Here is a 22,752-nt window from a genome sequence, read left to right as displayed (position 1 = left end):
GAGACGATACATTTGGAAGTTTTTAGTAAACTTTGAAGAGCTAAATCTGTGTATTGACAATACAACCCTGTGCATGTATGAGTGTGTGTACATCTTTGTAGTCATGGAAGATCTTCTAGGTTCTTTTCTAGCGCAGGCCTTACCCATATTTTGTGGGTACCAATTCAGCCTCTACTGTAATAAGATTCAGGGTCAAATCACAATAATTAAATATACTTCAGCCTTGCTTTTTACATATTAAGAAATGGTTAAGAAGAGTCATTATTAAGGTGATCATAAATTCATAAATTCCTTGGTGTATTATGATATGTCAAATGCGTCATCATGTTTATGGTTTATATGTGCTGCTGATGAAATAAAGATGTGAATTTTAAAAGTTTTTATATTTAGCTGTAGAATTTAAGTGCAGTATATGTAAAACATTACAAAAAGCACAGAAAATACAGAAACCCAGGAACCTATCACCTAAATTTAATAGATGTTAATATTTTGCCTCACTTCCTTCAGTCTTCTGTAGTTTGTAAAGCAGTGGAACAGCATACATATGGTAAAGGCACACCTGCTCCTTTGCTTGTGTCTCTAGGGGTCACTATGTCAGTGCCAGATATTAAAAACATATATTTTTACTACAGGTATATGTATCCATAAACATTATATTTTTAATGTCATGCTGACTGAAATAAAAAACTTGAAATTACTACAGTTATTCACATGGTTATCCGCATGGAAAACTGTAGTAATTTTATAATTTTTATTTTATTCAGCATAATATTAAAAGCATATGGAATATATTGTTTTGGCATACCTTTCTGCTCTAATAACATAAATTGAAGTGGGTTTTAGACATTTTTAAATATTCATTCTGAATATTTGTTTTCTATGAACTAAATCCATACGTGTCTTAGACATTTAATTAATTAATGTTCACCAGCTAAGTGTCTTAGAGAATGCATGTTGGTCAGTATAGAATATCTTCTTTCAGTCTGTTCCGACTGTGATTTACCAGAGTCCAGGAGGGCTGGTTGTCAGGAGCAGAAACAGCTCTTCCTTGCTGAGAAACTGACTCCCAGCCCTGCCACCAGCAAACTATGTATATAGCCTTAATAAGCCCTTTCTTCCTTCTGGCCCTTATTTTCCTCACCTATTAAATAAGAGGTTTAACTAGCTCTTCTCGAAAGCACTTTCGTTCTGTGAAATATTGGGGAACTTTGACCTGGGCTTCAAGTTGTTAGAATTTGCTGAGAATATATCCGATGTAAAAGAACAGGACTTTCTATTCAAATTGCTGGTTTTGTAGTTGCATTTGAGCCAGGGCTAAGTAGGTCATATTCGGTTTAATATGATTTTTGGGCAGAAATGATTTTTCCATCATCAAACCTTTTCAGAGTAATCGTGACGTCTCCAAGCTCTGCCTGCTTTTTAGTTGCATTACCTCTCAGCGAGGGACAGGGCTGTGTGAATGTGTATGTGAACATACATAAGTGCTAAGAATGGCAAAGGAATGTTTTTTCATTCTGTTTTAATTAAATGTCTTCACAGACAAAGTCAGAGCTGCAGAAAGAAATCTGTAAACTCTGGTAAACCCTAGAGGACAGTTTCATGAGTCCTACACATTGCAATAGTCTGAGGCTTTGGGAACTTTCCTCTTTAATGTGAGGTACATGTTTGGAATAGAGTAAGGATATATCACCTAAACTACACGTCCTTAAAACAAACAAAACAGCATTTTTCATGATAAGAGTCCTTCATATGTATGTTTGTTTTAAGAAGCAGAAGTTTAAATTGCAGTTTGGGGTGGAATGGACCTTTAAGACCATCTCTTCTTATTTGTGTCTAAGAAAGTAGTCCAGGAAACGCTCTTGCCTGGCTCTCCAGATGGAGGCAAAGTTAGGGGCAGATGCCTGGTACCCTCCAAGGTTCCCACTGTCTTTTGGTTTGCAGGCTCTCTTTAGGCAGCTCTATGTTTAGAGAGACCTAGAGAACCAGTTCTAACTCGTGTCTGAGGGTGTGGACCCATTGAAGAATGTGACTACACTTAAAGTAGAGATCTGCTTCTGCCTAAGGGACTAATAAAGGTGTGTTTTTCATTAAGAGCACCAGGATACACATAAGACTCTGGGAAAGGATCCTCTGAATCCCAGATGGCTTAACTCCTCTGACCATGCAAAAACTCAGATTTTTCTCAGCTGCAATATGTGAAACATTCTTGTCTCTTATTATTACAGCAGTCCTTACCCTCGCTTTATAGAAGTGGATTAGAATTTCTGGGCCTCTGGGTTCTGATTGTGTGATTCATTTCCTTAGGCCAGGGACCCAACCATTATTTTGTGACACCTTGTTGTTGGCCCTGAGCAGGTACTATGTGGATTTTTGTGAATGAAGACTTTATACTAACTAGTCACTGTTTTGTGCATTGCAAGTTATGAAGTTGATCATCCTAAAATATTAGGATGGAGTCTGAAGTCCTGAACAAGATCTTTTTCTTTTTATGTTAAAGTACTACTAATGAGCCTTCCTGTCTGCCCTCCTCCCTCATCCTCTGCAGTGTGCCGAGATTTTGCTGTCCTGGAGGACCACACCCTGGCCCACAGCCTGCAGGAACAAGAGAGTGAGTAATAGCCCTCTGCATGCTCCTTCAGTTTTCTTTTTTAGTGATAGCTTGAGGCAGATTTCTCAGGGTGAGGCAGGGAGAAAAGAGAGTCATTGGGCTATATCACCCATCCATCCTGAGGGATCTGTCTAGGCAAATGACACCTCAGTGAAGAATGAAGTTCTGGGTGTTTTGAAGTCAGATAGCTGCTAGGGATGAGAAGACTGTTGGGTGTATCGGACGAAAAGAGGAACTTGAACCATTTCCTTTGCCTTAGTGCTATAGGAGGGAGATAGTGGTTATACATGCATCGGGGGCATGTAGAAGGCTGGCAGAGGGATGGGCTCCTTCCCCTAGAATAGGAGGCCTGAACATCTTTTCCCAGGCGAGGGCAGTGTCTAGATTGTAGATTTTTCTGAATTTTTATGTATGTACTCATGAAAAGTAAATCTAAGTTATATGTGTTATACAAAAGTACGTAAGTATGACTTTGTAATTTGTGAATCATTAATTCGTGTGTCAGTATAAAAATTCAGTATTGAAATAGTATTTTATAAATAAGGTGGCAACTTGTGGCGCAGAAAGAACACTGGCCCTGGTTTTAGATTATTTGAGTAGAAGTCCTGGCACTGCCACTATTTTATCTTGTGCCCAATACAAATTACTTAACCTTTCTGATTCTCTTTTTCGGCAATGGAAAGATGAAAATAATAACTCCTGTGCTGCGTATTATATAGCGTTATTTAGAGCATAAGATGAAATGATGGATGTGAAGCCCTTTTTAATGGAAAGGCTCTTCTTCAGTTTATTCTCAGGTTTATCATTAATAAGCCAAAGCATTATAATTCCTCTCTCCAATTTTACTATCCAGTTGAGCATCATTTGGCGTCGAACGTTCAGCGGAACCGTTTGGTCCAGCATGATCTCCAGGTGGCTAAGCAGCTTCAGGAGGAAGATCTGAAAGCTCAGGCTCAGCTGCAGAAGCGCTACAAAGACCTGTGAGGACTTGGGGATTGGGAGGGCATCATGCCCGGACTGGTTTTCTCTGTGGGGTCAGCAGCCAGGGCAGGGAAGAGGACTCTCTCTCCATCTGTTCCTCTGATTCCTTTCCCTATTAGATTACAAATCCTACAGTGACTATCCCATAGTTTCCTTTGAATTAAAAAAATTGTCTTCGTTGTTGGAATACTTTACTAGGTTTTGGGACATGTGGTTTCTGGTGTGGACTCAACACTCTTCACGGATGACTTTGAGTCATTTGGTCCACCTCTCTGACTCAGTTTTCCTTACCTGTACAGGGGGGAGATGATCTCTGTCCCCTCTGCCTCCTGGGCTTTTGGAGGGAATCCAGCGAAATACTGGATGTCAAAGAACTTTATGAGGTCTGTTGGGTTCCTTTATTGTTTCCTAGCAGTGTTTGCTACTCCTATTTTCCTCGAACCCCTGGCTTTTCTTCTTTTGTGGCTGCGCCGCACAGCTTGCGGGGTCTTAGTTCCCTGACCAGGGATCAAACCTGTGCCCCAGCAGTAAAAGCACCACGTCCTAACCACTGGACCGCAGGGAAGTCCCAAACCCCTTGCTTTTTAAGTAGAGGCAGAATCTTTTGGAAAGCTCTTAATCGTACCCGTAGTTCTCTTCATAACTTCAGTGTCTGACCAAAGTTATTTATCTGTCTCCTCCTAAATGGAGAGATCATGTCTAAGGTCTCTTCCAGCACAATGACTTTTTATTCTTTTTAATGTCTTAAAGGCTCACAGAGTACCTTTCTTCTATGAGAGAGGCTCCTATACCTAAATCTCTAATGGTGGATTTAACCACAAAATTGTTTTGAGGAGGAAGGGGTAAAGGAGGAAGTGAAGGGACCCTTCTATTTACTTTAGTTGTCATGTTTAAATAAACAGGATAGCCTATTATTTTTGCTGCCTTTGAGGAAGGGTTTTTCTATTTTATTATTTTCAGAGAGGACTTCATTCGTGATTTTATTCAGCTTCCTTATTTTGTACATAAACATTCTTACTGGCTCTTGCTAATAACTCTGCCACCATGAAAGGCACCAGAGAGCACAGATATGAATAAAACATAGCCATTGCCTTTAAGGGACTCAGGGAAAAAAAAACTCTGAGCGTTTGCCAAAGCGACACACAAATTTGTGAAGCATTCCATATTTTTAAAACTAGATTAATAAACACTTTTTGGTAAGTTTAAAAAAAAAGCAAGTGAATGAAAAGAAGGTATGGAAATAAAAAATGAGTAGATTTTTATTTTCAATTCTGTGGTTTGAATGGTTCAGAATCCTTGAATGTTAGACCTGTAATATGAAGTCATTAAGTCCAAAAACTTTTATAGCTGATAAGACGACATAAGAGGGCATGATTCACTGGTTAACAGTGGCAGGACTGGAAATCAGGTCTCCAGGCATCTTGTCCAGTGATTTTTCTACTGATTCTAAAAAAGCTTGCCATTTCTGCTTCTGGCCTGTGCTCTCTGTCTTGTATTCCCTTCCTCCCTTTCTGTCCTGTATGTGCGTTATACACATACATACATACCCCCGTGTGCGCACACATCTACTTTCATCTATACCTATTTCCAAACATGTTGAAAGTGACCAGTTCTTTATACAAATGAGAATAGTCTTCATCTGCTCAGTTTTGTTAGAATAGAATGTATGGATTTCGATTCCTCCAGAGAAGTTAGGCTATTGCCCCCCACACCCAACACTTTTCAGTTACAAAAGACTGCCATTAAACATGGAATATACAACCAAGACTAGATTAACTGAGTACTTTAAGTTCAACTGGCAGGGGGAGAATAAGAGGAAATATTTGTGTAGCAAACGAACTGCATACATAAACCACAATTGTAATTTTGTTCCAGCATCTTTTTAGATAGTGAACTCTAAACATGCCTATATCTCTTTCCTAGTTAGCAGTTAAAGGTTGTAAAGGCTGTGTAAAGGCTGGCTCCCCAGCACTATCACACTCTAAAGTTTTAAGCTGCCCAGTGACTTTTCTTGAAATCTGCAACCAGAAGACTTGTGTACCTGTAGCCATCCCTGAGAGATCCAAACCCCATTTTCTGTTGGAACCACTGTTTCATAGGTGCTGTTTTAAAGGATCTATTTCTCCCACCAAAATGATTTGTCTTATTTCTCCCACCAGAATGTACTGTGGGCTTCTGAGTGCAGGATGGAGATTTATTTATTTTCGTATCCTCAGTGTTGAGCATGGTGCCTGGATGATAGCAGGTGTTGTTTGAATCTTTTTGAATGCACAAATGCCAAAACAAAACAAAACTGTGGTAGCAGCAGTATTACAACATTTGGGTTTTTTAGTGGCCAGAGTATTAAGAAAACTGGCATCAGCCACAGAGGTTTCTCCTGGGACTTAAAGCTAGGGAATATACATTGGGGTTTTTTCCCCCCTTTTTAAAAGTTTTATTGAAACTGAAAAAAAATACCTCTAATTAAAAAATCTATAAAAATCATTTTAAAATCATACCACCACCTCTAGGTGGCCACAGTATTATTGACATTTTAGTGAACTCACTCCCAATTTTTTTCTGCATACTCTGTACGTATTTGGTTATTTGTGGACCTTATTCTCATAGTATACATCTCCTTTTAGGGAACATGCCTGTCTCTGTAAAGCAACCCCAGTAGGGTGAGGTGATATGGTAGTATAGAAAAAGCCTGGAGCTTTCCATTGTAGTGTCTGGGTATTGCATTCTGATTCTACCACTTATTTTCTCTGCAATCTTAGGGAAATGATTCCACTACTCTGGGCCTCAAGTTTTTTCATCTGTAGGATATGACAGTATCAACCTCTTTGCATCATTATTGTGGAGATTAAGTGAGATAAAAATATGCACTGGCTCATAGTGAGTATTCAGGAAATTGTGTTTAGGAAAAATCATTCCTTATGTTCTTTATTCATGTTGTTTTCACCTTTGTGTTTCAGTGAACAACAAGACTGTGAAATTGCTCAGGAGATTCAGGAGAAGCTGGCTATTGAGGCCGAGAGACGACGCATTCAGGAGAAGAAGGATGAGGTACCACTTAGTGAATGCCCCTCCACCCCGCAGAGGGGGACTGCTCGGCTCCAGAGCTGTGACTTTCTGTATTCACGGGCTCCGTGTAGGGTTGCTGGGTGGGCAGCAGAACTCTCCCCTTTTGGGGTGCATAGTCCAAGGGTCGCCCTCCATGAACCACTGTTTATTGCCCTTTGACCAGTTGTTTAAGTGGTGCAATCTTAAAAGATGATAATGGATAATTTGACATAAATTGTGAATTCGTTTCCGTAGGGCTGCTGTAACAAATTACCACAAACGTGGCCTAAAACAATAGAACTTTATTCTCTCACAGTTCTGAAGGCTGCAAATCGAAATTAAGATGTTCGCAGGGCCATGCTACCTATTAGGAAAGATCCTTCTTTGCCTCCTCCTAGCTTCTGGTGGCTCTTGGCTGTCTGGCATTCCTTGGCTTGTAGTTGCATCATGTCAGTCTCTACCTTTATTGTCACATGGCCTTCTTCCCTGTATCTTTTTGTCCTTTTGTTTTCTTATAAGGACACCAGTCATTGGATTGAGGGCCCACCCTAATCCAGTATGATCTCCTCTTAATTATATCTGCAAAGATCCTATTTCCGAATAAGATCATGTTCTGAAGTTCTTGGTATAAATGAATTTTTAAGGGATGCTTCAGCTCAATACTGGGTGTCTGTCTGTGGGTTATTCCTCTCAACTTTAGGGAGAGCAGACCTTGAGTGTAGCCTGAACAGGAGTCAAGGACTGTTCATTGCTCTCATTCTTTTTTGTTTGATTTGATCTGTTTGATTCTGTATATATTTTTAAACTGTGTTGTTTTTAAAGCTGAAAATGGCTAAAATTAGCAGTGGTATATGGTTTGTGAGAAGACTTGAATTTGCACTTAATGATCACTTGCTTTTGTGTTATGTTTTCAGCATTTCAAACGGTTCCTTTTCAATTTGCATTCTCTGTCTGCTTTTTTTACACCTATTGTGCTGTTCTTGGCCATTGTCTTGATTTATAATAAGGAAAAAGTGATTCATTATTTTTAATAGTAGAACGACCATATGGTATTTTGCATACTCAGAAATACTTTTCAGGGTTAAAGGGGGTGCTATTAATAAGTACATAAACTGGGACTCTCCTGGGCAAACTGGCACATACGATCACCCTATTAAATAGATACAGTCAGGGTTATCAGTGAACCAGCCTGCATCTTCTGTTCCCCCACTGAGCCATCCTTGTTCCTCTGGAACTCCTTGTTCAATGCCAGGTGAGTGTGAGACGCTTGGTGTGAGTATATTTAGCTATTTCTTTACGAAACAAACCATGATTATGTGATGATCAGAGTTGTAAGTAGGAATTAAGGATTCCTTTTCATCCTTCCTGTTAGCAACACAGGAGCTCTTTCTTACTACAGGATGTGTTGCATCTCTATAGTCAAGACTGCCTTGGAGATGAAACTGGCAACTGAAAGAAGGGATTATGTTTTGTAGACAGGAAAGCTTCTATTTTAAAAATCACAGAGTAATGAAGTTGGCTTCTTATAAATGCTACTGGTGTCCTGTAATTCCCCCCTCTCCCCCCACCCCATTCGGGGAAAAACAGTATTCGGGAAACCAAAATACTTTATTTTACGCATGTGGAATCTAAATAGCAATCACAATAATCTCATTGTTATACTATATAAAGTGTGTAGTGTAGTGAATAACTCCATTTTTCAGATGAAGAAATTAAGTTTTGAAGAAGTAAATTACTGGTCCCAAGCTACAATAAGATGCCAGAGAAATGTCTGTACAGTTCAGTCTCCTGACTGACTGCCTCTGACCTGGATATACCGTGACACAACATAGAACACAGAGACTTTGGAGTTAGACTATCCTGGGTTTGAATCTTATCCATTTAACTTTTAGCTGAGACTTTCAGCATCTCACTTAACCATGTAGAACCTCAGGTTCCAAATTGAAGAAGTCCATGATAACTCCACACTTACCCCAAAGGGCTGTTGTGAAGTTTAAATAAAATTATGTATATAAAGTCTCTGCCACATATTAAATTAATAGTTGCTCTTTCCTTTTTGCTTTCCTGCCAGGTGTTTTCCCCACCATTCTGCCCCTTGCAACAACTCTGATTTCTCTTATAGGGAGATAAGCGTGAAATTAGAAAGGGGACACAATACACATGCTCAGGTGTGCTCTAGTATGGTCTGATCTGAGGGATCTTCAGGAGTTTATGCCTTTACTGCCCTCCTACTACATTGCCTTCCACTACTGTTTGACCTACTGAAATGTTCCCCCTTCCCCAGTGAGGTGGAATGAGAGATGAGGAATCCAGTGTGGACGTTTAGTGAGACTAGCCTTTAAAAAACTGCTTTCAGACTTTTTGACTTTTCACTGATGCCTTAGATTAGATGGCTGTCCCGCCAAGATGTTCTTCTGTTGTAGAAAAACGTGACTTCCAGCTGACTAGTATGTTGTTATATTAAATAAACAAAATCTGCATTAGTAAAGTTTGATGTTGAAGGATGTATGATAATGCTTATTTATTTTAGTCCAGGGTGACTAATAGGGGAGACTAAGACAATTGTGCTAATTTTTCTGGCCAACTTTGCATTGCCTGTTACTCATCAACTGTCCGAATTCTCCCCCTCCTCACCCCCCCCCCCATGCTCTTCTGCTTCCTTGTAGAGTCTGCTTAGCTAATGAGTTCTTACTGAACAGCAGGGTTGTGGAAAATTCCTCTCTGGATTTTCACCCAAATCTCTTTTAGACATTTTTGGGGTCAACTCTCTTGGGTAGTTCATAGTCCCCCAAAACAACCAGATGTAGAATCCAAGGCCCCTTTCCTCTTGGGACAGATTTTTTTCTGAACAGCATTGTTCATGAGTAGAGTTATATGACTTTGTGGGGGTGAATTAGCATGTCTAGCTTTGTTATGGTATAATTTTATTGTGTTTTTTAACAGAGCACAGATGTAAGGAAGGTAGCATTTCCATTGGGGAGACAGATGTAGAAAAGTTTAAAAAAGTTCTTTTGTATTCTTACCAGCATTGTGGCCTCTCCCTCCTTCCTTTTCCTCCCTCTTTTCTCTCTTTCCCTCTTCCTTCCTTCCTTCCTCTCAGTGCCCTGTTGAAGGGGCTTGTAGCCTTTGGTAATACTGGACTGTATGAGTTTGTGATTAATATGGGGGGATTAATTTTATTGGAATCTTTCTCTTTGGTCACAGCTTTAGCATTTGTCAGTGTTGTTTAATGAAGCCAAGAAATGTGTGTTTAGTTGATTTAACTCAGTTATTCTTAAATAAAACTCTTAACTAATTGTGTGTGAATGTATACATATGTATGTCTTTGAACCTAGGTCCAAATATATGTGAATGTGAAACTATTTTAGCGAAAAACTTTTTTTTTTTTTTTTTTTTTTTTTGCGTAAATAAACAGTAGCATGGCCAACCATGTTATGAAAAGTCTGTGGCACTAGTCCAACAATTTGGAGCCATTTATAATGTGAACTGTTCAGGGATAAACTTAGTAACCAATTTACATTAAAAATTAATCTAGTGTGAGCCATGGTACTTTTTCATAGCATTCTTAAGGTCATTAGAAATTTGTGTTCTAAAAAAATATTTATATAAGTTGGTAATATCTAGAGAATAGCTCAGATAATAATAATTTTAGCAACTGAAATTTTTTCCTATGTTTTGGCACTTTAGAAATAGGTTTATACATATATAGCCAGACAGGGGGAGTGAGTGGGTGGCTTCTGGTTGAGAAAATTCTTCTCTCTTTTTATCCTAGTTATATTGATGTTTTTATAGCAATGGAATTGGTGTTACTCTCTTTTTCTGGTCTTATAGAGTAACCCTTTTGGGTTTATTCCTGCTTTGAGTTCCCTACTGAGTTAGATGTTAATATATTAATTGCTAGTTAATAAAAGAAATTTAGCAATCTAATGGAATGGCTTCCTTTTTTTTGTTCTTCTGACAGTCATTGGACAATCACATTTTCAGATCTCCTTTAGATTGTCTTTATACCCAAGATTTTCTCATTTTGAATCCCAGTACTATTGTATGATAGAGGTGAAAACTTTAAGGGGAAAGTAACCCTGATATAAAATCATATAAACCATAAAAATACCCTAAGGGATCCAGCACCACAGTTCAGTAATTTGTCTTCTACTTGAGAAAGATGCGCGGGGTTCCTCTGGGTTCCATTGCACCTTGTTTGTATGAATGCTTCTCTTAGAGCACTCATCTTTGCGTGTCTTACATTAGGTTAATCATTTTTCTTCTAGCACTTAATAGATAAGAACATTAACGATATTGACCACGTATCTTGTTTCCCTATAGGAGGTCTCTAGCAGAATGTTTGACTCATTGAAGGGAATCAGTAAATCTTTGTTTCTCTTAAAATAACTTTCCTCTAGCATTCCAGGGATCCTTACCTGTGCCCTTACTTATGCTCACAGCTTCCAGTTTTCCAGAGTTGAGTGTTATTTCAATAAATGTATTTACTAGAAAGTCTTCTATGCAACAGAGTTGTTTCTACATATTAACCCAAAGTAAGTCTACCTGATTAATTAAAAAATAATTGAATGTGACTTCAAAAGGGCTTATGAGTTCTTTTAGATTTTTTTCCCCAAGTTATGTTTTATTGAACACTAGTTTCATAAGGTTTATATTTTTTTATGTAACAAAAAGGCATTTGTCACAAAATAAATTTGGAAATTCCTGGGTTACAGGAAGATAACAGGTTACTTTTCTTTTATCAAAGTGTCAAAATGAGCTAATGTGTTTAAAGAGTTAGATATAATACATGTTTTCTATTGAATGCTTTCTGGTTTTTTTGGAGAAACTTTTGATACCAGTGTACTCAGAAAATGAGCTTGGGAAATGCTGTTCTAGACTAACCTTTAACAGGAAGGAAGCTGAAGACTAAGGAGGTTGTTTATGTCAAGGGTGACTAAGCTGCATCCAAGCATTGTGACTAATAATTGCCATCTTTAGCTTGTTTCGGGGGAATTTTTTTATATTGAAATCACCTAACTAATCCCATTGTGCAGTAATGTTGGAAAGCAGGGAAGAAAACTGACTTGGGCTAAACCACAGTTTATAATATAGCAGCAATTTTCCTTTCCCTCCTTTATCCTTTCCCTCCTCAAGTCTAGCTAGCTGTTCTTGTTCTTCTCAGACAGAAGAAGCTTACTCAGAAAAGAGCTGAGAGGTTAAAAGAGCAGAAGGTTTGGGTGCTAAGGTGCATGGCACATTATGATTATTATTATTCTACTTGGTTAAAAGCCCTCCTTTTGACTAGCTAATGCATTGTACAAAAGGTGCATCACCCTTGTTTCTCTATGGTTCATCTTTGGCTCTTCACATTGAGAAGGCTTATTACTATGTATTCATTAGGACTAAATTCAGTAGCAGCAAAGCAATTATAAAGTCCCTGGAGTACAGTTTAATAGTTTCTACTGGCAGTTGGACCTGGTAATTTTCCTTTATATTTTTATTTAGTTATATCAAGGGAAACTTTTTGTTTTCAGTTAAACAAACCACTTAGGAAAATGAGTGTTGGGTGCTTAGTAAACATGACAACTCAGGGAAGTGTTTACATTTTCTTCCTACTTTTGCAGTAAAATAAATAGGGATTTGGGAAACTCTGTAACAGATATTACTTTGGGGAGAATAAATTATCTTGTCACACCTCTCTCTTTTCCTAACTGACTGGTATATTGCTTTGCAAGACATCAGATACAATGAACCTGGCACAGGGGATGGCACCTGGTAACACTCCCAGATTTATTAAAATGGTACATTAGGGTGTCAAGACATTTGACTTTAAGGTTGAGTAGTTCAGACTCTTTATTTTACAGATAAAGAATTCAGGCCCAAAGAAATCCATTTTAGTAGTTAATGTTTCTCTCCCAGTGTCTCTAAAGCATCTCTGACTTGAACTGGAAGGGAAAAAGAAAATCATCATATTCTTTAGGTTTAGGGGATTTTTTTCCATCAAAGTATTAGAAATTCAGATTTCTTTGCATGAAAATTATACTTGTGTTTTAAGTGGGATTGTGTTCTTTACCTTTCATTCTGAGCTGCAGTATTTTGTGAGTGCTTTTACATGGATTACTTATCAAATATATATGTATATATTTTACAGACTTATGAGAAGTTTCCAGCATAGAAATCAGTTAAAGGATATATGTTAATAGTATATTTATAAGTTTGAATTTAGGCATGTACTTAACATAAAGTCAGATTTGTAAGGCTATTTTGTGAACATTAAAAGCCAAGTATATGGATAACGTTTGCTAATTTACCTAGCCTCAGTATCCAACTTATTTCTACACTGATATAAGAGAAATTGAGTCATTCAGATGAATTTTATTTGCCTTGCGGTCTTAGTATATTCTTCACTTTGACTTATTCAGAAAATTGCAAAAAGAAGAATAGTGATTAATTCTTGCCTCAAAATTTGCACCATTTACATCAGAGCACATCTTATATTCCTCATTGTACATATAAAGAAGTTAGCCCCTCAAACTACCTATGGCTGTTATTACCATTTGCATCGGTGAGTATTGTTGCCATATTTGTAAGATCTTTAAGAATCTGATGACGGCTAGGGATCTTTTTTCCAAAAAAGTGTACGTGAACAAAGTTTATGTGCTATTTTATTGGGCCTTTCATAGAAATAATCTTCAAATTCAGAACATTGTCACTTTCTAGCTCAAAACCTTTAGGAACCCCTCATCCCTTACATTACAGATGCCAGACTTCTTAAGATTGTCTGTAAGGGGCGCCTATGATCCAGCTTCTGCCTGGTTTTTTAGCCTCACCTTTCTCTGTGACACCCCACATCCAGTGTTCTAATTGGACTATTGGTTGTTCCCTAGATTGATGCCCATTAAAATATTTATAACTTTGCTGATGTTGTTCTCTGTTCTTCTCTTGCCTGTTGGAATCCAGTTCTTTGTTCAAAACCTAACATTAATGCAAAGCCTTGAACTAATCCGTTTGAGTAGAAATAATATTCCCTCTTTTGTGCTCCCATAGACATTTTACCCTCTTTTTTGAGGCATTTATAATTTAGTTGTATTGCAGTTATTTGTATATACCTTTGTTTTCATGGGGGGCGGTAATCGTTTAGGGGACGCAGTCAGAATGTTATTATTCATCACTCAGTAACTGCTAAAAACTTGCCTGGAGATAGAGCAGAGGGGAGACAGGAGGAAGACTGTTTTCTCTTTTTTATTGATAGTTAAGACAGTGGTCCTCTAATGCAAAGCTAAATCAGAATCAACTGAAAAATTCTTTTAAAAACGTTTTTAAATTACATTGTAAATACAGTTTATAAAAGTTTAGAGATTATGGTACTCTTCCTCATTCAGACTTAGTGAATCATCATCTTGGAAAACGGGCCCATAAATATGTATTTAAAAAATTCTGTTCTATAACCAGCTTTAGGAACATTACATTTGAATGTCTTCAAGTTGAGTTAGATTTAAACTCAATTAAAAAAACCTTTCCCTCTCATCTGGATCTTGTGCCCTTCCTATTGAGCAGTCATCTGTGGCATTTGGACAGAATGAGCTTAACAGCAGAACGTCTAGAGAGCCTAGCTGGAGGGAGAGCCACAAAAGCCTGGCAGTGGAATGTCAGACCATTGACCTGTAGGGTCACTGTATGGAGTTTGTTCATTCTCTGGTAATATTTATTTCCCTTTTCTTTGTATTTGCAGGACATAGCTCGACTCTTGCAAGAAAAAGAGTTACAAGAAGAGAAAAAGCGAAAAAAACACTTTCCAGAGTCCCCTGGAGCCAATGCTTATGGTGATAGTTACTATTATGAAGATGGAGGTAAGTTCTTACATCATGACCTACTCTATCCTTAGACTCAGTTGCAAGACACCCCTTTAAATTTGTCTGTAAAGTGACCCTAGGGCCCCTTTAGATTTGTGGTGGAATTTTATCTTATCTAATAAATTCATCTGTTCTTTAGTTGGATGACCAGAGCCATTTTTATGGCTGTTAAAACTTAAATATAGTTTAGCAAAATTTGGCATGCATTCTTTTGCACTATTGCTACTTGGAATGTTGTATTACATTCTAAGCATATAAACTGGGGTGTGGAAAAGTGGCATATGAGTCTCTGGGCTTGATCTTTCTCAAGGAAATCTAGGCAGTACTGTTTGAAGCAGCAAAGTGGCACAAATAATAAAGGAGGTACAGCATTTATCAGTTACTGGATACCAAAGCTTTTTTTCCATGCTTCTTATCTTTTAAACCTAGGCTAATGGGTTAGCCTGCTGATGACAAAATTGAATTTTAAGATTCTCTGTTCATTTTTTGCTCTTGATGCTTTCTTTGCTATTTGATTACCATATAGAAAAATTTCTGAGATAGAGAGATCCCTTCTCTAGTGCTTGCTTTTGCAATGTGGTGGTGGTGGTGATGGTGTGGTGGTGGCACTTGTGGTGGTGGTGATTATTTATCTTAAAAGTGTGTTAGGAAATGAGTATTGGCAAATATTGTTCAGTCCTTTTTAAAGATCTGTCAAAGGAAAGACATTTCCTATAGTTTTTAGTGTCAGTATTTATTGTAGTTCAGCTTGGAGACCATACTTAGGATACCAGCTAAATAAAATCTAAAAGCAGCTTCTAGAGAGTAAAGATTTTAAGGTCAGTAATCCCCAAGTCCCTTGAAAATTACTTGTCAATTGCTTTTCTATAATTTCATTATAAAAGGTAAGTAGGTATTTGTCTTTGATGAGTAGAATGAAAGATACATATATGTAGGTGATAGGATTATTATAGTTTGAGTCTTGCAGTCACATTGTTCTAAATCTATCCTAATCAGTAGAGCTCAGCTCTATAACACAATCGGTAAGCAGGTTGATTCTCTACTTATTGCTTGGTGTGTTGTTCTTCCATATGTAAAATGCTCAGCTCTTTTTTGATAGCCATTTTCCTTATGCTGGTTTTTCTAATCAAATGTGATACATCATTTAAAAAGAAAAATTATTGCTGTATTTTTCTTTACTAGAGGTCAGAAGGTAAAGAGTTACTCATCAGCTTTAATTAAAATCTTAGAAATGTGGTCTGGCATAAAACATTAGGGTGGTAAGTAAATTAAGTACACTAAGGTACTAATTTTAGCATTCCTCTATTAAAACCTTATACTAACTTGAATTGGGACTCAAACCTGGTGGTTTTGACCAGAGTGCTGTCATACTGATTCATCTCTCTAGACTATGTTAAGAATTCAGTGGAGTTTCAGGGACACCTAAAATTTTTACAAATCTCTATTTAACTGCTTTTGTAAAATTATGGAGAATGGCATATATGCTACTTTTTTGGAGTTGGGGGGGATTGGTAAGAGAAAACAGTGACCTTCTGAGCATGTGCCTGTAAAGTACTGTTGGAATTTCTCTTCAGTTGTGTTGTTGTCGGGAGACGATGTATCGCTGAACACGTGATCTTCATTTATATGCCTTTGAGTTAGACTAAGTTGAGTTCCACAGAAACCATATTGCAGTCCAGCTCATATTTACAAAGCAGCCATATGTTCTTTGCAGTGGTCCTTTCCCAACACATAAGGGATATTCTTTAATTGTACTTCTTTGCGTGCAATATGATTTTTGTCTGTCTTATAATAATCACAGCAAATCATTACAGAAGTGGTCGTTTTAGCTTTCATTTTACTTAAACTTTAATAAATTAATCTTTTAAGAATAATCATTTATAGATTTTCTACAAATCTGAAATTATCCAAAACATCTGTCAGATTTATATCGATTGAAATGGTATATCTTATTCATTTATGAATCCATGTTTTTTTTTCAAAGCCACTTACCTGTATTGCAAGCATGTTAGAGACTTTAAGTCATGGTCTTTGGAGTCATTAGACCTTGATTCACGTTTCATCCATTCCTTAGAAAAATTGTAATGTTAAGGAAGTTATCTACTGTAATCACTCTAAGACTTTTTCTCATCTCTAAAATGGAGATTCTAAAAATAAATCCTTCGCAAGGATGTTGAGAAGATTAAACAATGTAATTTTTCTGAAGACTTATAAACTCTAAAGTACTATTATTTATACATATATTAATGTAATGTGTGTACTACATAGTATTTTGTCTATTTAAACAAAAATCATTTTATTTTGAAAGACAAACATGGAAGCACACAAATCAAATGTTTGCATACATATATATGCAAACATATATATATGCATATATATATATATGCAAACATGTGTGGGTGTATATATATGTATATGTATATACATATATATGCATGTATGTATTGGCTATAAGGAAGTTAATTATATTTGCCAAATAACTTGGTCTCAAGAAACATAAAAGTCTCAATCCTTAACTGGACTGGGTTTTAAAGGATTCAGACAGATTCCTCCACCCCTGTCTTTTCTTTTTTTTCTTTCCCAGGTTTAAAGATATCACAAGTGATCACAATAAATATTTTTTCCTGTCAACTCTGTGAAAACGTAGTGACAGCTCTGTTCTAATTCTTGCAACACACTTCCCTAAAGTAAAACTACTAATATTTGTTAACTTTTTAGAAAGAAGTAAAAATAAAAAACAAAACAGTCATAACTTGACACATCCATGTTGAAAACAAAACCTTTCTTGTCTCTTTTTGGGCTTAAAGGCAGGCTTCACTCCTGCAGTTTTCTGTGGGAACATAGGTATTAACACTAAACCATTGTCTCCTAGTTGTGGTCACCTTATGTAGCTGGTCAGTATTATGTTAATTCACAGCAGTAGTGAATTGATTCCTTCTCAGCTGTCAAGATACTCCTAAAATAACAGTTTGGTTAAAAGAGTAGATACTTTATTTTATTACAGAGAGTAATTGTTCTGTTTCACTTCTGCTTTTGTAAAAAATAAGTTTTACCATAAATTATGGAGATAAATACCTCTACAGACTTTTTAGAAGACAGATTTTAATTTAGATGTCATCTCTGAGGCAAATGTTCTTTTCTTCTGGAAAGCTCAAGAGGAAACAATTTGGAGTTTTTAGTGGAAGCTTATGGCATAAGAGATACATTTAACACATCTCCCCTACCTCTGTTCCTTCCTTAGATAACAATAACACACTTTAACCAAAACAAAAAACCCAAAACAAGCAAACAAAACCCCTGATAACTAAGGAAATTTATGGTCATTTATTTTTTCTTCATCCCACCCAATTACGGTAGCTGTTTCAAAAGCAGTTCAGCAAGTGACTAATTCCAACAGGGAATCTTGGCTATCTTAGCAATTTTCCACGGAATTAGGATTTCTTTTTGTTGCTTCCCCATTAAAGTAAAAGTCTTAGAAAATGTTAAAATAAATATGCTCTTGCAATGTGCATTGTTAATTTACTTCCTTTGTTTTCACAGTTTGCTTGTTCTTAAATGAGACCTGACAAAAAAGCACCCATCTGTGTGCTGTTTCTGCAGTTTGTGTTAAACTTAGGGACTTGTATATTTAGCACATATTGTATTTTTATACCCAGAAAACAATATCATAAAGTTTTTTGAAATGTATTTAGGAAGTGACCCCTTTTTATGTATTCTGTTATGGCATCTCTTTTTAATTTTTTTCCTCTGAAGAATTTCAAGTAAGATTAGGAACAGAGTTATCCGAAGATAATACGGTCATTTACTTACTCAAAATTCTCCTTTACTCCCTCTTTTTCCACACTGAACTGTAACATGGCTGGGAGTGTTGGCTTTGGCCACCTATGGGGAAAGGACAGAGGAACACGAAAATCTGTGGATCATCACTCTAGTGGACTAAGTAGAAATTAGCAACATTCTGACATAGATTTATTGTTATTTCCAATAAGAATATTTGAAAGTCTCTGACTGGAATCACAAAGCTTAGTTCTTTTTCTGTTTTATAAGACTCCCTCAACTCTCAGTTTTCCCCCATATACTAGTTCCAAATTGGTTTTATAAATAGAATTAAACATTTAATGACTAGAATTTTTGTTATTGGCAAATATTAAAGTATGTGTTAACTCTTCGCTAATCATGATCAAGCTCTTCTTTCAGATTTACTTTTTTTCACTTACTTTCATTTTAGTTTTTTACCTTTCTGGCTATGTACCCAGAATCCTTCATGTATGCATGGACCATTCCAGCAAATTGCTCATCCCTTCGTTTCAGTTCGTTAAGTTGAAAAAGTAATCTTCTTCATTTTAAAATATGTTAAACTTGGGCCCTGCCTCTGTCCTGTAGTGAGTTCATACTCTCATTAAGTTAACTTGCATTTCTATTTTTCACATTCCTCCACCTTCCCTCAGACCAGCCACGGTCAAGGAGGGCAAGGGAGTTGGGTTCTGGATTCTCAAAGTCTTATAGACCCCAAAGTGAGGAAAAGACTGTGAAGCAGAGAAAGGAGAAATCGAAACATCCACAGGAGAACTTGGAAGAACTGGAAGAGCATTGTTCATCAGAGAAACCTCTTTCGTCCTCTAGCTTGGGTAAAGTGAGGGACGATCCCCAAATTAACACTGAGCAGCCTGAAAGGAAACGATCTGGTCACGAGAGGCTCCGAAGACCTCCTCTCCGCAAGATCAGTGGTGAGGTGTTTCTGAGCACTGAATCGGAAGACTGGGAGGCTAACCACAGCCATCGAACTCGGAATTGGGAAAAACAGTCCAGGCACCAAGACCAACTTTCTCCCGAGGCCTCACAGAAAGCGGGGCTTCACTGCAAGGAAGCTGTATATAGAAGCGACCATGGGCAAGGTGAGCACAGAGAGAGGAAGCACAGGCCCAGGGCTCCTCCCTTCTCAGAGAGTGAGGAACGGCACCAACTCCATGATGCAGGTAATAAAGGGCAGCCTCGTTGGAAGTTCTGGTATCATGTATATACATACAAACAAATGTGTTTAATAAGCATCGTAAACAACCTGTCCTTTCTCTCTGGTTTGTGCTCCTGGCTTGGAAATAAATCCTGGAGCCAAATATTACGAAAAGGTATTTACTTAATCTCAAATCTCTGCCTTCTAAGAGAATACACTCATTCCTTACAACATTCTTCCAGCTCCAGATTGCAGTGGAGGTACCCATCCCAGATACAATTTTTAATTTGCCAAGACCATATATCAGAGATTCTGATACCAAATCAATGCTCTTGAGTTTCTGGTTTTGATTCAGTGAACCCAGAAGGTTTAGTAACACCACCTTCATAGTATTTGCCTAACTAGAAGACCTGCGGGGCTGAAAGTACTGGATTTTCTTGACCTCATCTTTCCCAGCTGTAAAGTGAGAGATGGGATAGGCAATCTCTTAAGATAGCGTTTTTCAAATAGTGAGCCTCAAGTTTGTTTTCATCAGAATCAGCTGGGCTATTTCCTAAAAATTCAGATTTCTGGGTCTTACATATGTTATCATCTCTGGAGTGCAGCATGGCAATTCGGGTTTGTTTTAGACCAGGAGGTGACTCTTATGTACTTAAAGTTTGAAAACAATTGCCTTGAGTTCCTTCCTGTGCTTTAACCATCTTCAACTCTAACCCTACAGTTGATGTTCTGAAGTGCCAATATGAGGTAAGTTCTTGGTACTTACATAAGAACGAGGTGAACATTAGTCTTAAGCCTCAAATTTCTGGCATCCATGAGGCCTAACTCTGAAGTCCGTCACTGACATAGTAATGGTTCTCTCTATTCTTGTCTGGAAAATGCCGCTGTGATGTTTTCCGTGTGGCTGTACAACTGCAAGTCATAGTACTGCACTGTCTGGTGTTTTAAGTAGACCATAACTCATCTCCCTAGTTCTGTTTTGCTCTTATGGAAGTTTTACAAAGACGCGAGGTTTATTGGGAAAAAAGTACCAAGGGGATGACCGTTCTTACTTACTTCCATTACTGTTGCCCAGCCAACCTCTACTTCTGGTCTGGAAAGTGGTTTCTAGATTGCAGGTTCAGGTTGATCCTTTTGGTTCTTCCTTTCATGTTCTCTCTTCCTATCATGTTAGTCCTTTAAGTTTTTAAAGGACTTGGTGATAAAGAAAATGAAAATTCAGTTCAGCAAGCCAAATGAGTGTCTGCCACAAATATTCTTGCCTCAGGCTTTATGTTTGGGGATGGATGCTTGGATCTGAGCCTGAGAAGTTTCATGAGTCAAGCCAAAAAGATGGATATGTAGACAAACAATTGCAAATTTGATATACTTTTAACAAAGAGCTGTGGGGCAGTAGAGGAGGAAGTGATAAAATCTACCTGGAGGAGGCTTTATGAGTAAGTTACACTGGATCAAGATTTAGAAAGACATGTTGGAGTCCAAAAGATACCGGGGAGGAATGGTGATTACATCGACCTCCACATTTCTGATTCTGTGACTCCAACCTTCTAAGTGTGCTCTGAGGGCTGGTTAAATCTTTATGGCTTTTAGTATACTTGAGGGTATCTTAAACAGGCTTAGAAAGGGTGGAACTAATATGAAACACTGACTCACAGGCCCTAGTACTGGAGTTGTAGGCAAATGTTTTATTTCTTTTATTTTAATAGCATAAGGGTTTAAAAACAGTGTGACTAGGCAGCTACTAAAATGGCTACAACATAGCTGCTAGCGTCTGTCATTTTATATTCAACTTACTTTGCAAACTTTACCTATGTGGGCCCTGTAGGCGGCTGAATTTGCGATGCCCCTCCCCCCCACCTACCCAGAATAGGTCAGAAGATACATTAAAATATAATTATTAGATACTGGTGTCTATTCTTGCTGTTGTGAAAGCATAGTTCTTAAAGTTGTTAGCATAGGCCAAAGTTTTATTTAACTTAATAATGAAGAAACTGGCAGGACAACAGAGAGCTAGTTCTAAGAGCATTGATCTGCAGGACATGGTTTTATAATCAGTTGAAAATGGAACACAGAATAAAATTGCTAAATTAAATATAAGATTGGTTAATTTTCTAAAGGGCAGTAAATCCATACCACCTTTGAGGGTAAACATCTCTATTGAGCTATTAAATTACAACAGCTTATTAATTTTCTGCCAGTCAACTTCCAACCTCTCAGAGCCATTAAACACCATTCTGCTATGATATTCCCCAAGTGTCAGAATGGCTTATTACAAAATACTCTTGAATGGTATCAGGATCCATGTGTCATCATATTACCTTATTCCATAGTTTGGGATAAGTTTATCTTGAGTACCAGTACTTTTAAGTTTTATTTTATCAGAATTTCTTGAAAGGTAAGCTTTGTTTGTGTTCATTGAGGGAGGTTCTTGTGTCCTCAGACTGGAGAATGATGAACAGAAAAAGATAAGCAAGAATTTGATTAAGAAATGAACGTGGAACTCTTGAAAGTATGGTTCACCTGGTGTTTTGAAAGCTAGTTTCCAAATTAGGTTTCCACAATGAAGGCAGCCATTTTGGTAATTTCTTTGAATTAACTATGTTTAATAACATTTTAGAGCATCTCTGTTTTCTATAATGACAGCCTTACACTGTACTATCTGAAGTTCCTCATTACATACTTACAAAAGCTCTTTTCACCTTTGGTACAGAGTATACTGCATTTAATGGGCAGTCCTGTCAGTCCAGAAATCTAGTATTCCAGGCTGTAGAAATTGTCTACTTATGAGGCATGCAAGTTCCAAAGATATATCAAGAGTTCAAATAAACTCTTCTTTTTCCCTCTAAATATTTGACCTAGAGAGATATTACCTCAAAATATAGCTGTTTGTTTTTATTGCGGTATAGTTGACATATAACACTATATTACTTTCAAGTGTATATTTGTATATATTGCAAAATGATCACCACAATAAGTCTAGTTAACATCCGTCACCATACATAATTATAAATTTTTTTTCTTGTGATGAGAACTTTTAGGATCTATCCTCTTAGCAACTTTCAGATAGGCAATGCAGTACTTATAGTCTCCATGCTGTACATTGCATCCCCTTGACTTATTTATTTTATAACTGGAAGTTTGTGTCTTATGACTCTCATCACCCATTTTGCCCACCCCCCCTCTGGCAACCACAAATCTATTCTTTGTATCTCTGAGCTCAGGATTTTTTGTTTTGTTTTAGATTCCACATATAAGTGAAATCGTACAGTATTTGCCTTTCTCTTTCCGACTTATTTCGCCTACCATGATGCCCTCAGGGTCCACCCCTGTTG

At 37.4% G+C, this 22,752-nt stretch overlaps 1 protein-coding gene across 3 annotated transcripts in view; it reads left to right on the top strand.

Annotated features, from left to right (window-relative positions):
* Positions 1 to 22,752, top strand: part of CCDC50 (coiled-coil domain containing 50) — a 60,451-nt gene that overhangs the window by 23,498 nt on the left and 14,201 nt on the right. Inside the window, exons 2-6 of one of the 3 annotated variants that reach the window (XM_061194342.1) lie at positions 2,546 to 2,608; positions 3,462 to 3,588; positions 6,547 to 6,637; positions 14,349 to 14,466; positions 18,918 to 19,364. In XM_061194342.1, coding sequence (XP_061050325.1) covers positions 2,546 to 2,608; positions 3,462 to 3,588; positions 6,547 to 6,637; positions 14,349 to 14,466; positions 18,918 to 19,364 — 846 coding nt within the window. Of the gene's footprint in view, positions 1 to 2,545; positions 2,609 to 3,461; positions 3,589 to 6,546; positions 6,638 to 14,348; positions 14,467 to 18,917; positions 19,446 to 22,752 lie in introns of all 3 variants that reach the window. The other 2 variants (XM_061194340.1, XM_061194343.1) reach the window with 2 other exon arrangements.

Source organism: Eubalaena glacialis, chromosome 6 (assembly GCF_028564815.1).
Source record: "Eubalaena glacialis isolate mEubGla1 chromosome 6, mEubGla1.1.hap2.+ XY, whole genome shotgun sequence".
NCBI classification, from domain to species: Eukaryota; Metazoa; Chordata; class Mammalia; order Artiodactyla; family Balaenidae; genus Eubalaena; species Eubalaena glacialis.
This window is presented reverse-complemented; position numbering and strand designations above follow the sequence as displayed.